The sequence below is a fragment of the Falco cherrug genome, chromosome 19 (genome assembly GCF_023634085.1).
Source record: "Falco cherrug isolate bFalChe1 chromosome 19, bFalChe1.pri, whole genome shotgun sequence".
Classification (NCBI taxonomy): Eukaryota; Metazoa; Chordata; class Aves; order Falconiformes; family Falconidae; genus Falco; species Falco cherrug.
The window spans coordinates 3,892,107-3,904,551 of NC_073715.1; the positions used below are offsets into that span (position 1 = coordinate 3,892,107).

Consider the following 12,445-nt stretch of genomic DNA (forward strand, 5'->3'; position numbering starts at 1 on the left):
TCTCAGCTAACAATCTACTAAGAACTAATAGATACGTCTACTGCATACCAGGGGCAAAGAAGTCGCGGTGGGTGAACAGAGATACAGTATAAGCATGAGAGCTGGCTGTTAACACTTGCAAATTATTCTTTTAGCTTATTATTTACACAAAGAGAGTTAACATCATAGATAAGTAACTGGTGTCATGTAATATGGAATGTAATAGTGTACCAAGAGTTGCTACATCAAGATTTTTATGTCTTTAGGTTAGGAATCTGTTGGTCTAACGGGCTGAGGTCCACCTCCTCAAGGTGCACTGCTCAAGTTCATCTACTTGCTAGATCCTGTTAAGGTATTATTTTGTTTCATTTATTTTTCCCCCAACATGACCTTGTAACACAAAATTCAATTTGGCAAAAATTTGACTATTTAATATTGTTCTTATATAGGTGTTGAGGATTAACTGACACAAACCACAAATGTTAGACCTGCAAATTTTCGAAGCATAAATGCATTACGATGGACTAAAGACACTCTCTTCACATGCACAAGGGCCTCTGGTAAGAACTGTTTTTACAGAATTGTGACTGTGTTGCAAAATTTGACTTCCAGAGGGACAGCTTAGTGATGCTCAGATACGCTAAGTGAAATTAAACCCAGATAGTTTTCCCCATTGTTCTGCTTCTAACGCAGAGAGCAGCTCTATTTCCCCTTGCCTTCTATCGAAAGAAACGCACGGAACTTACCTGCTGGGATTCTGTGGGCTTCCACCTGCGGGGCAGTCTTTGTCAACGTGAAGGCAGATTTAGGTTCCTCTGATATATCTCCACATATTTCATCATCTTTCTGTGAACTCTCTATTCCTTCCCCTTCCTCCTCCTCCTCTTCCTCAGGCTCAGAGTTGTCTTCCTGGGAATTCTCTTCTTCAGAATCTCCTTCTTGGCTTAAACGTCTCTCTGTTGCAAGCCAAGTAAGTTTTTCCATTGTCTCCTTAGAAAGCAACAACAAAAAAAGTCACATTGTTTTCATCTAGTGTTTGTTTTCATGTCATTCAGTAACTAGCTCGCTCCATTGTAATTCTAACAGCCAATTTCACAGACTGACATCTGACCAACTAGAGGATTCCACTGAAGGGACAGAATTCAGTAATAACCAGAACAGCCTATTTTTGTATCACACACAAAATTAAATTTCAGAATCTGCCACTTACAAAAGCCTTAAGTTAGACGGAACTCCTTAATGATCATCAGGCTTAGAGCAACTGTGACCTGGAAAATAATTTTCCCTTTAAGTACTTCTTATTATAGGACAGCCTCCGTTGAGGAAGTCCTTACAACTGAGCAGAATTTAGAACTGTGTATTTGCATGATATTCCCTTAGCTTGGCCTTAAAAAATCTTCCCAGAAAAAACGGTGTCCAATTTCTCTGCAAAACAGCACAATACTGTGCTACTGTATAGTTAACAGTCCAGCTTTTCAACTGGATCCAAAATGCGATTTGCCCTGACTCCACTAGGGTGTTTCAGACATTTGGCATTAGCAAGATTTTTTAAAGTTTTGTTTGCTTTTACCTGAAGTTCTGGCACTGAAAGAATAGATTCTTCTGAGGCTGATGACATTTCTTCATCCTCATCTTGTGTAAAATCATCAAAATCATCTTCTTCCTCTTCTTCTTGTCCTTCTCTTTCTCCTGCAGCTTCAGGGCCAGCTGGTGTCCCAACAGACTGGCCATCAATACTGGACGAATCCTCTGGTCTTCCTAGCGGACTACTAAATTCAGCCTCAACATCTGCTGCGTAAGAAAGATTCTTTGGAGACTCACTGCTTACTTGTGGTCCAGCAACAACACCTGCATCCATCTGCTGTTCACCATGGGGAGTCGACTGCAAAGCCCGTCGTTCTTCTTCTCCCTTCTCCTCACACAAAGCGTGCTGCTCCTTCTTAATTTCTTTCAGGTCATCTGAACATGAACATTCAGCCTCCATGTTCAGCTCCTGACCAAGATCCAGCATGAATTCCTCCTTCACTTCAGCGCATAAGAGATCCCTCTTCTGTACTGGATTCACTTCCTTGGTAGCATCATTGGACTCTTCGGGCTCGATTTTCACCGTTTCATCTGGATCTTCTAAATGAGGCAAAAGGTCCACAGACAAGGGCTCTGAGACATTCTCGTCTCCTTCCACCACTGTCCAGCTACAGCAGTCGCTCTTATTTACCTCTTCCTGACTGCTGTTATTTGAAGTGGAAGGATTTGTACCACACTCCTCCTTGGGGGAGACAGCGGAGCATGAAACGTACAGCTCCGGGGGCTCTGCCTTGGGCTCCACCGTGGGATAGGTACTTTTGTTCTTTCCAGCCAGGCAGGAAGGAACCAGATTCAGCTGTTCTTCGTTTTCACCAACAGATGATGCAGAAAGACCAACAGGGTTAGGAGAGACAATCAACGAAGGGATTGAAGAAGTCACTAGAGGCTGATTTAATGGACATGGGAAAGTGGATGGATTTACCAATAAGGTTGTAACTGGAATAGCCTGAGTGCCTCTACCAACTGTTGTATTTATGGGCTGAATCATATTGCAACCGTTGCCTATATTAACCACTTTCACGGTGGTAGCGGGTACAGTAAGGATCACAGGAGATGGCTGAATCAAAGCCGAAGCCTTTATCAGTGGGGCAGATTTTGTCCCTTTTTTCTTTTGGTATCCCTTACGAACACAAGGTTTGCGTATTTTTGCTCCGGCCAAAGCTGGCAACATCACTTTTGGCTGAAAAGTTACTGGATTTGAGGACACTAGAGCTGGTGGTACCGCAGCTGAGAAAGCTTGTCTGGAGTCTGAATGTGAAGTGGAGAGCACATTCTGGAATTCCAAGCCATCCCCGCTTCCTACCACTGCTGGAACATTTAAAGGCTGCACTCCCGGCACAGTCTGCATAACCGTAGCCGGCTGGATCAGCCGAGGAATCTGAACCATAACTTTGCTGGGAGGAGCTTCTGACTGGGACAACTTCACAGTTTTCTGGATGTTAATAGCGTTGGAACTGGGCTGCAGGCAAGGACTCGGTCGAATGAGAACAGGCTTCAAAGCTGAAGACCTCTGCCTCCTCCATGCTCTCCTAGAGAATCGATTGGCAAGAGGCTTTAGGGTCAGTACTAGTCCCTTTGGCATGAGTAGAGGGTATTTTTCATCACGTTCTGTGTCTGCAGTGTCCTTTCCTGTCCCCAAAAAGACAGATTCTGCATCAGGTGAACCTGGCATCTCCCTGGCATCTTCCGCTAATTGCTTCAGTTCCCTCTGAATGGAGGGCAAGCTTGCCTACAGGGAACAAGAGTTTATTAGTCCAGTCCATAGGCTATTTCTCTATTACAGCCTCCAAACAGCACCACAGAAGGCGACACACACCATCTTGCTTCTAAAAGTGAAGTATTTACTTTCTACTGCTGTATATTAATTTATATTTGCCGTATATTACTTCATATTCATGAGTTTACTCCGAAGCCTTCAAAAGAATCTGAGAGCCAGAAAGACACAACAGAACCGAATTGCTTTGTAAAGGTTCCCTTAATAAATACAAGATTTCGTGGGAAGGAAGCTTCACTGTAACAGTGAAATACAACGGGCAATTAGAGAACTGGATTTCATGGCATCTGGCTCCAATTCTTTCCTCAGATACAGTCCTAGACTGACTCGCAGGCATGGTCACTATACCTGCAACTTAAAAACCCCCACCCCAAACCCCCAGATTCCTTCTCTTCTCTTAGAGGGTGAGGTTTTTAAGGGGGAAGAACACACCCTCTTCTCATGGCTGTAATACAGTGACTGACTGGTAAAGATGGCAACACTGCTAACCGTAAGGCAAGGGTCAGACTACGTTGATTAACAAATTCACAAAGCCAAATAAAACCAACACATCAAACCAGAAACGTTAGAAATACACCCATGTAGCAAAACGAGGATGTGAGACCAAATGCTGGATGTCCCTGGTAAGTTCAATCACGTACTGCAGCTGGGCAGACAAGCACCAAGAGCAGTGTGTAATGCTTGTAATGCTTGCACTTGCCAAGTGCTGCTGGCTTTGCTATGTTTACTAGCTAGACTTGGGGTAACACAGGCTCCCATGCAATATGATCAGACTACCTTTTGACATCAGAGCTGCAGGCTTATCAAACAACTCACTGTGGACCTAGAGGCTGCAAAGAAAAAGAAAGAAACCAAAACCCAAACAAAGAAACCTGAAAGAAAACCAACCAACAAGAAACCAGCAACCACCACCCTGTGCTGGATGAGTAATAGCAGAAAGTACCTTTAGCCAAAAAGGCAGGCGATGTTCTTCTCTCTCCACAGGTGGCTTCCACTCATTAGGTTGGATTTCCTCACAGCACTTGAACAGAATGGGCAGCTGTTTTGTCTTTTTGTAGTACTGTGTGGAGAGAACACAAGACAAGATGACTGTGGTCAGATCACCTGTCCAGTAACTGCTGGGATGCAGGATAAGGAATGTGCTCTGTAAAAGTGTTCATGTCAATAAAGCGACTCTCATCACTACTATTTTAATAAGGTACTACCCACAGAAACATTAAAAAAAAAAAAAAAAGGCTGAACAAGAGCTCACTGCCATCTTGGTTTCTCTCAAAAGCAAGCACGAAGTTATAGCAGATGTGCAGGCGTACTTGCTTTAAGTGTTTCTGGTTCTTACTCTTTCTTCAGCAGTGGCCATTAGCTTATGTGATGGGGTATTTGGCCAGCTGGACCTTCACCCTGACTGCAGACAGCACTTTTGTTTAAGCTTCGCTACTTGAAGTTTATTTGTATGAGTTTGTCAGGATTACTGAAGCCACAGTTGTACTAGGACTGCCTGCAAGTGCTGGGCTCTAAAGAGTCAAAATAGTAACATAAGTACTCACAAAGTACAGAGGACAAGGTCTTTTTGAAGAAATTCTCATTGCTAAGGATGACAGACATTTTATTTTAAGAAAGTGTCAGCACACACACAAAAAGGTCCTTGGAACAAACAGCACATCTCCTCTTGTGCAACAAACGCCAACCAGACACACAAATATGAAGAACACCAAACCATAATCTGAACGCGTCACTTACTCTGATGATATTATCAGGGGCTCGATTCATATTGAGATTCTTGATTCGTACTGTAAGCTGGTGGGCAGTTTTTGTTGGCAAGAGATACTTGCTGATCAAAGGCTTTGGAAACTCTGTCCCTTCAAAATGTTTCAGACCTAAAGCTAATAAACTGAAGAATGAAGAAACAAGGAGACGGGGGGGGTGGGGCGGGGTGGGGGGGGAAGACAGTAAGTCCTTTAGACAGTACAGCAGATTGCTATTTGGATGTGCTGTTGCACAATACACAGACATCCCAGAATCTGCGTCCTAGAAATTCTCCTTAACAAAGGAGTCTTGTTTATATGCATTTTATTCAATAATTCTAACACCTACTTGTCCTCTGCCTTGGTGAAGATAATCTTGTCCCGGGGAGGGTTTGCTTTCAAGGCACATATTGGCAGTAACTCTGGATACATAAAGACTCTCCTTGTTGCCAAAATCCATGCTACTTGCTTTGGCAAACATGGAAATTCATTGGCTGTGAAAAGAATTAACAGATATGAAAATGAACAAACAATGTTTTTTCACAACCAACTTCTCAAAAGCACTGTTTCTTTTACTCTCTTCACTGCATCAAGAGAGAGATTTTCTCCCTGGTTTTTAGAATTTGCGTATTTCCTGTGTTTTGCCCATTAAGTTTATATCAGCAAAAGGTACAATTACGTGCCCCTTCCATCTTTTCTTTTGCTCTGTATGAGAAAGCACCTGTAAAAAGCTCTGTTTATTTCAAGGTTCTGCCATCCTCTAGGTAGCAGAAAAATCACAAACCAAACTATTTGGAAGACACAGGTTGGAGCTTTTTTTTTTTTTCACTAGCATACTCCAACAGAAGGAAAATTTCCTTGATGTGTGTTAACCAACACACCTGGCACAATTATTTCCAGTTTCATAGTTTCTTGATGGACTTCTGCAGCTCAAAACATCATCTGCAGAACAATAAATGGCAGGATTATGATGCCAAAAGTCAACAGCTGATGTAACATGCTTCACTGTCTTGCAAGTTGAAGAAGCAAAAAGGGAGTCAATAAAGTGGATGGGTTTATCTAAAAATGTCACAAAATTAACAAAAAAATAAAAAGTATCGTTCTGAACAGCAGTCTGAACCATATTTCATCTGGAGGGTGCAGAGCATGAAATAATTCTTGCTGCAAATGCTTCCCTGCCTCTTGTCCCTTCAAACACATACCACTCTTCTTTACAGCTTTGCGAGGGCTCCAGTCAACTTGGACTTGGGCATGAAAATCTTCAATGAGCTGCAGCGCTCCCTTCAAGTTACATGGCTGGAACATTGTCTGAAACTTAGGATTGAACGACAGACGAAGGAGTGTAGAGCTTCGAGCAAAGTTACCAAGCTCACTCTGCAAAGTCGAACACAGAAAAAGATAAAAGAACGTGCCTTCAAATGGAAGGTAAAGAACAAATACATGCAACGCAATAATGCAAAAAATAAAAGCTGGTGAAGTGACAGCCATAAAAAAAAGTAGAGTGTTACAGATCTTATTTTTGAGCATTACAAATCTAGGAACAGAGGAATTTTATTTTTTTTTTTTATTCCCCAACTTCCCAGAAACTTTCAAGGTCACAGAATATTCACTAATTGCAGAAGTTGTGGTTTTTTGAGCTTTGTTTTCAGTATTTCCAAGAAAATAATAAATAAAAAAATACAAAGACATGCCAATTCAAAGCACTGTTAGTCAGCACAATGTGAATTATTTGTCTAAATATTGAGCATGTTCATAGTAGGCTAACAACATCAATCCCTTACTGAGTGGTAGTCTGTCTCAATTTCATGGGACCAATTAAATAAATTAAGTTCTCTAAATATCTCAGTGACCAGCAATCACTAAAATTAATGCAGCTCAATTTTAGAATAGCCTTACCAAAAACATCCTGGTAGTACCAGCCTCTGAACTTAAAGCAGGGTTGGAGCTTGCGAGAAGATGGATTTGAGTCAGAAGCTGAACATGCTGGAAGAATAAAACCAGACAAATTATTATTTTCAGTGTTATCAGATATCCAAGAACCTGGAAAGCATAAGTATAGAGGCACAAGAAGTATCTCGCGAGCACCCAAAAAATCACATCCTGACTTCAAAAAACCTTTTAAGCAACAGAAAACTGAGGGGAAACTTTAATATCCACTGGCAAGAAGTTTATGACACAGATTTTGAATACGCCGTCTGTTTAAGTCTTAGGGCAGATCCCTTTTGTGCCAAGTCTCATACCATAACAATCAATACACAAAGGATGTTTTTTTCTAATTAAATACTAAAGTTTTTCTTCAGAAACAATGCCTTCAGCTATCAGAACTCCCCATTATGCACACAAACACCGTACATCTTGCTTTGCAGCTCAAAAATTAACAAGGTCACTTAAATCTACCTGTACAATGCAAGATCCGTTCTTTAGCTCATATCTGAGAGGTCTGTGCTCTTTCCTTGCTGCCACAGACCAAGACATGCCACTCACGAAGTACGCAGGATATCAAAACAACTACTCAGCAAACCCTGTATCAAGTTCACACAAAACTTTGTCCTCCCCGATTCAGTTGACAGTAAGTTTGAAGTTTTGCGAAGTCCTCTTCAACTTTCTACGGACACGGAAAAAAATTCTCGAAGTACAGCTTCTCATCGACGCTGCTGATAGCTTTTAAAATGTTCAGACTGTATTTCTACACAGTTTTGCGTGGTGGGAGGAGAAGAAAAAAAATCCAAACTACATCAAGAGTAATATTAGAATCATATAATGGTGTGGGTCGAGAGGGACCTTAAAGATCATCTAGTTCCAAGCCCCTGCCACGGGCAGGGGGACACCCATCCCACCAGCCCGGGGCGCTCCCAGCCCCATCCAGCCTGGCCTTGCGCATGTCCAGGGCTCTGGGCAGCCTGTGCCAGCGCCTCGCCGCCCCCACAGGGGAGAATTTCTTCCAAACATCTAATCTCCACCTCCCCTCTTCCAGCTTAAAGCCATTCCCCCTTGTCCTATCGCTACAGGCCCTGCTAAAAGCCCCTCTCCAGCTTTGTCAGCCCCCTCGGGCACTGGGAGCTGCTCCACAGTCTCCCCGGAGCCGTCTCTTCTCCAGGCTGAGCAACCCCAGCCCGCCCCCACAGCAGAAGGGCTCCAGCCCTCGGATCATCTTCATGGCCTCCTCTAGACTCACTCCAACAGGTCCATGTCCTTCTTATGTTGGGAGGCCCAGAGCTGAACACAGTTAGGTTCACCTCCAACCTCGTGACAGCAGGTGATTCATGACAGAGAGGCAATTCTCCCCCCCGGCACCTGCTGGTCACGCTTCTTTTGATGCGGCCCAGGATTCAGTTGGCTTTCTGGGCTGCAAGTGCACGTTGCCAGGCCATGTTGAGCTTCACATCCATCAACACACCCAAGTCTTCCTCCTCAGGGCTGCTCTCAATCCATTCTCTGCCCAGCCTGAACTTGTGCTTGGAATTGCCCCAACCCAGGTGCAGGACCTTGCCCTTGGGTTGCTGAATTTCTATTGAGGTTCACACGGGCCCACCTCTCAAGCCTGTCAAGTTCCTTCTAGATGGTATCCCTTTCCTCCAGCACGTCCACCCTGCCACACAGCTTGGAGTTGTCAGCAAGCTTGCTGAAGGTGCACTCAATGCCAGTGTCCATGGGACTAACAAAGATGTTAAACAGCGCTGGTTCCAGTATGGACTACTGAGGAACGCCACTCGTCACTGGTATCCACTTGGACATTGAGCCGTTAACCACAACTCTCAGTGCAACCATCCAGTCAATTCCTTATCTGTTGAGTGGGTCCATCCGTCAAATCTGTGTCTCTCCAGTTTAGAGACAAGGATGTCACACGGGACAGTGTCAAATGAATCGCACAAATCCAGGTAGGTGACATCAGTTGCTCTTCCCTCATACACTGTGGTTGGCTGACCTCAGCTGGATGCCAGGTGCCCACGAGGCTGCTCTATCACTCCCCTCCTTAGCAGTACAGGATGGGAAGAAAATAAGATGGAAAAACCCCTTGTGGGTCAAGATAAAGGCAGTTTAATAAAGCAACAGCAAAAGCTGCACATGTGGAAGCGAAGGAAAACAAAAGACATTATTCTCTACTTCCCATCCGCAGGCAATGTTTGGTCACTTCCCAGGAAGCAGGGCTTCAGTATATGTAGCAGTTGCTCCAGAAGACAAATGTCGTAAATAATGAATGCCCCCTTCTTCCTTTCCCTTAGCTTTTATATCTCATCAGACGCCATATGGTATGGGACATCCCTTTGGCCACTTTGGGTCAGCTGTCCTGGCTATGTCCCCTTCCAAGATGCTGCCCACCCCCAGCCTACTGGCGATGGCCGGGGTGGGGGAGGCTGGAGAGACAGCCGTGATGCTGTGCGAGCGCTGCTCAGCAGTGGCCAAAGCACTGGTTTGTCATCGCCGCCTTCCCAGCGCCCGGTACAAGCACAGTGCTGTGAGGGCTGATGCGGGCTCACCCAGACCCAATACACACCCCAACACCATAGTCCCACCATAGAAGGCCACCAAATTTGTCAAGCGTGATTAGCCCCTAGCGAAACCATGTCAGCTGTCACCAATCACCTCCTTAGTTTCCATGTGCCTCAGCACAGTTTCCAGGAGGATATGATCCATGAGCTTGCCAGGCGACAAGGTGAGACTGCCCAGCCTGTAGCTTCCCAGGTCTTCTTTATTTCCCTTTTTGAAAATGGGGGTTACATTTCCCCTTTTCCAGTCACTGGGTACTTCACCGAATGACCATGACTTCCCAAATATGATGGAGAGTGGCTTAGCCACTTCATCTATCAGTTCCCTCATCAGATGGACTTGTGCACCTTCAGGTTCCTTAGATGATCTCAAACCTAATCTTCTCCAACAGCGGGTGGTTCTTCCTTCCCCCAGCCCCCGCCCTTTTCCTCCTGCGACCTGGGCAGTGCGGATGGAGCACTTGCTGGTGAAGACCAAGATGAAAAAAAACCATCAAGTACCTCAGCCTTCTCCACGTCCTGGGTAACCAGGACTCTCATTTCTTTCCAGAGAGGACTCAAGTTTTCCCTAGTCTTCCTTTTATCATTTTTATTAATTTTATTTTATTAAATATCCTTTTATTTACCTGTAGAAGCTTTTCTCCTTGCCCCTGATGTTCCTGGCCAGATTTAATTCCTGACCTTAGCTTTCCTCCCCTGATTCCTAGCTGCTAGGACAATTTCTCCATATTCCTCCTGTCCTTGCTTCCACCTTCTGTAGACTTCCTTTTTGTGTTTGGCCAGGACCTCCCTGTTCACCCATGCATGGCATTTTTGCCCGACTTCCTCGTCGTTGGGATGCATCACTCCTGAGCTGGGGGGGGGTGACCCTTGAATATTACCCAGCTTTCCTGGGCCCCTCTGCCCTCCAGGGCTTTATCCCAGGGTACTCTACCAAGACAGATCCCTGAAGAGGCCAGAGTCTGCTCTCCTGAAGTCCAGGGTAGCGATCTTGCTCTGCAGCCTCCTTGCTGCCTTAAGGATCTTGAACTCCGTGTATTAATATTCTCAGAAAGCAATAAAGTAGTTAGTGAAAACAGGATTTTGACAGATTACAGTCAGAATTCAAACATGCCAAGGCAGCTAACTCACATGAGAACAATACAGATGCCAAGAAATAAGCTCTACTTTGCACAATCAATTCAAATTACCTTTCATTGTTGAATCAGGCATGTGAGTATCACCTATTAAAGCTCTGGCTGCAAATGTAGCTTCTTCAATTAATTTCTTTAAGGAAGCACACCAAAGTGCTTGCCGTACCATTGGCTCTCCCACCCCCTATGGTATACAGCAAATATTCACTGGGTCAGACCAAATAACGTTTTATTACCTGCTGCATTTGCTGCTGGAGCCTCTTTCTTTGCACACTGTCCAGAACAAGGCTCTGGAGAGGCTTCTCATTTTGAGGTTTTGATTTTTCTATCTCCTGTGGTGGCTTTATTGAGGATTTTTTCATTCTCAGCTGCTCAAGCTGTTCCTTCACTGTCCGGTGTTGTTCATTCAGTAAATTGGCCAGAGGCTCTTCAAATCTGTTTGAGATCAGGCAGACCAAAATAAAATAAGCGTATGATTTAATAACCATTCACGTTCATTTAGAACATTTTACTCTGTGTCTGGAATGCACAGTTTCAGAATTATCATCCCTGTACTACTCCACACTTTGACAGCATACATACAGTTGGTTTATACATAAATCTTTTCATCTACCACAGCACTGTTATAGTTCTGGGATGTAATGCTTCAACTGTTTATTCCAAGGACAGTTAACAGTCTTGTCCACTGTTCCCAATCATACCCCATGTCTGTTTCACTCAAGTGCTCAGATACCCTCAACAGCAGTCAGGATCTAAGATAATGTTAGAATGTTAGAACGAATCTTATTTAACTTGTATCATCAGGCAAGGTCTGAACCCAAAGTATTATGGGTGGCATTTTACCACAAGGATCTCCAGAAAGATCACACACTGACTCAAATGCTGTTACTTAAAAAAAAAAGCAAAACCAAAAACAAAACCAAAAAAACCCCCAAACATTACCTAGCTTCATGCAGAATACTCTACTAGACATCTGCTGATACTATAGTAAGAGCTACTCCTATCACAGAAAAGAGGATATACATATTACAATCCTTTCAAAACCAGCTTTGACTATTCCCTGCTTTTTGACAGATTCTTACTTTATTTTAGCTACACCAGTTAATACTCTGATTTCTACTAGTGATCAGCTTCACTTCTGTAATAGGCCTGAAGTCAGCTATAAGTAAAGTTGTTCCATCATGCTACTAATGCAAGGTGTCATAAAAACAACTACCCTAGCAAATGGGTATTTTACCAAAAAACAACTTCAGAATCCTGTAGATAGATATATCTATGTATATAGATAAAACTGGGGAAGAAACAACTGGGAGAACTGCCCACCGAAGACACATACAACCCACCATCAAAGACAAAGGCACACAAATAGTAAGAGAGAGATAACGTTTCCCTGCTTTTAGTCTGTAGCTGGTTTAAGAATTGCTGCACTCCCCTCTGGTACTGCTCATCCCAGAGAGAGTATTAAGAAACTCCAGCCTTCATTTTAGCTCCTTTCCCAAACAGAAACAGCTTGATCTTGAGCTGATCTGCCCCATAAACAAGGAGACACCACTCATACCACAGTTCCCCTTTAGCCAGTTTCTGCAACTGGTTAGAGCGGTATTATTACCTAGAATAAAGGCCTTAGACTCTCCTCTTGCGGGCACTGTTTCAAATATAACCCATACCAAAAATCATCAAAAGCCAATTTCCAAACATTTTAGTTATGTCAGACCTAGGTCTCAGCCATCTTATGCAGTCTTTTTC

General features: G+C 43.8%; 1 protein-coding gene across 8 annotated transcripts in view; it reads right to left on the bottom strand.

Annotated features, from left to right (window-relative positions):
* Window positions 1–12,445, bottom strand: part of LOC102056417 (GON-4-like protein) — a 32,123-nt gene that overhangs the window by 7,755 nt on the left and 11,923 nt on the right. For all 8 annotated transcript variants that reach the window (XM_055696556.1, XM_055696557.1, XM_055696555.1 and 5 more), the window contains 8 exons: window positions 10,936–11,134; window positions 6,976–7,062; window positions 6,282–6,453; window positions 5,429–5,573; window positions 5,075–5,225; window positions 4,281–4,397; window positions 1,550–3,292; window positions 726–969 (listed from right to left, as the gene is read on the bottom strand). In XM_055696556.1, coding sequence (XP_055552531.1) covers window positions 726–969; window positions 1,550–3,292; window positions 4,281–4,397; window positions 5,075–5,225; window positions 5,429–5,573; window positions 6,282–6,453; window positions 6,976–7,062; window positions 10,936–11,134 — 2,858 coding nt within the window. The remainder of the gene's footprint in view (window positions 1–725; window positions 970–1,549; window positions 3,293–4,280; window positions 4,398–5,074; window positions 5,226–5,428; window positions 5,574–6,281; window positions 6,454–6,975; window positions 7,063–10,935; window positions 11,135–12,445) is intronic.